At 33.4% G+C, this 2032-nt stretch overlaps 1 protein-coding gene across 1 annotated transcript in view; it reads right to left on the minus strand.

Moving 5' to 3' along the window:
* The window catches only part of LOC139425443 (repetitive organellar protein-like), a 1917-nt gene extending 551 nt beyond the window's left edge, over window positions 1–1366 (minus strand). Inside the window, exon 1 of the mRNA XM_071180339.1 lies at window positions 1050–1366. Coding sequence (XP_071036440.1) covers window positions 1050–1366 — 317 coding nt within the window. The remainder of the gene's footprint in view (window positions 1–1049) is intronic.
* Between the last annotated feature and the right edge of the window lie 666 nt (window positions 1367–2032).

The raw sequence follows: 2032 nt of genomic DNA on the forward strand, positions 1-2032 counted from the left end.
TAAAAAAATTACATCTTTTTAGTAAATACTAAGTCATTAAAATAAATTTGAATTCAAATAAATGACATGTAATTCGATAAACCTATTAGAAATGTGCTATAGTATAACTCGTGATAAAACTCGAAAATCGTCAAATAAATTCGTCATATATAAATTCGTGAAAAAAAGCGCTTTCGACAAAATACTAAAATAGAGATCTATCGACAAAGACTACTCACTTCTGCCTAGCTTAATAGTATGAGATTGCCGCAGTCTCTGGTTATTTCAGTTTCCGTTTTTAAAAGCGCTATATGTTGAGCCACCTCAGCTAGATTTGGCATGTGATATTTTTAGCGGCAATCATTGGTCGATTTTCTAGCGTTGCTCTCCAGGGAGTTGAAATGAGGCTTTTTTTTGTCGCCGTGTAAGAGAAATATATATCTAGATTATAAAAGGAACGCCATTTTTAATAATGAATTAGATAGTCATGATTGTTACTTTCCATTTTAACTAAAGCATAGAGATGTAGAAAAAAAACACGTTTAATAGCTTTAACTACAAAATAATGCCCATGTAAATAATACAAATAGTTAAAAATAACTTCGATAAATTTATTTAAAATTTTTCTGTTATTAAAAAGAGCGGATTAAATATACCATTATGTAAGGGATAAATACATAATTTACGGTTAATCATCGTTAAAACTTTATTAATTTTATGTTGATGACAGCCAAAAATTTTCCGATCTTCTTTGGAAAATGAGTACACGTGATTTTTTTAGCCCAGCAAGAAAACAGGGACTATAATGGGAAACTGTTATGGACAATTATCTTTTTGTATTGCTAGCGAATTCCGCTATCTGCTCGTTATCGCCCAACAACCCCCAAAACTGCTGACGCAGTTCCTTTCAGATAGCTTCTTTCAATTTTTGTCCTGAATTTTGTTTAATACCTCGTTTTTTCTACATTGAACTATATATTTATAGTTCAATTTAATTAAAGGCTATACCCTGTGCTTTTTTTCGCTCACAATCCTGAGAGCTGGATTCCTCTCACTCCTTTCCAGTTCACTTCGCTTGTTCTTTTCTCTTATCAAGCCTGTCGGTCGCTTGCTCTTTTCTCATATCAAACCAGTTGGTCGCTTGCTCTTTTCTCATATCAAGCCTGTCAGTCGCTTGCTCTTTTCTCATATCAAGCTTGTGGGTCGCTTGCTCTTTTCTCATATCAAGCCTGTGGGTCGCTTGCTCTTTTCTCATATCAAGCCTGTGGGTCGCTTGCTCTTTTCTAATATCAAGCCTGTCGGTCGCTTGCTCTTTTCTAATATCAAGCCTGTCGGTCGCTTGCTCTTTTCGCATATCAAGCCTGTCGGTCACTTGCTCTTTTCTCATATCAAACCAGTCGGAGCCGCTATGGTAAAAAATTCAGTCATCAAGCTACAAACAAATCAAAATATTTTCTAACCGTCAAATGAAATAATAACAATTGTTGTATGCTGTTAAAATCGTTTAAATTTTTATTTATTTGAAACATTTTAAACGATATAGATTGCGAAAATTACCAAATATATGTAGGGCAATTTGTAAACTAATTTGTAAAAAGATTGCTTGATAAGGAAAATTTAACAATCCTCTTGCAGAAATGTTTCCATTGATGTAGAGCAAGAACTTTGCCCTTTCTGCACTATGAAGCAATTTCATTGGCAAATAATAAAATAAAAAATTATTTTCCAAATTGCTTTAAAATTAAATAAACGTTGCGAATACGCTATGAGCGGCAATAATAAACATAATTTTTAAACACTTCAGGACTTTGCAAGTTTGAACTCTTATCACAATTTTTTTTTTATTTACTTATGATTGGCATCATAGATTAGGACAAGTTTTAACCCCTTCGTTCTCTCTACCGTTTAAATGACGGGATGAAATTTTGCCCTCTATTTCTAGTGCCCGTGATGGTTGTGGGTTGGAGTGTTCAAAAGTAACTCATCGAAAAGATTAAAACAATCTATTTCTTATCCCCGGTATCATGCTTATTTCTCAATCTATACTCCAGAT

The sequence above is a fragment of the Parasteatoda tepidariorum genome, chromosome 4 (assembly GCF_043381705.1).
Source record: "Parasteatoda tepidariorum isolate YZ-2023 chromosome 4, CAS_Ptep_4.0, whole genome shotgun sequence".
NCBI lineage: Eukaryota > Metazoa > Arthropoda > Arachnida > Araneae > Theridiidae > Parasteatoda > Parasteatoda tepidariorum.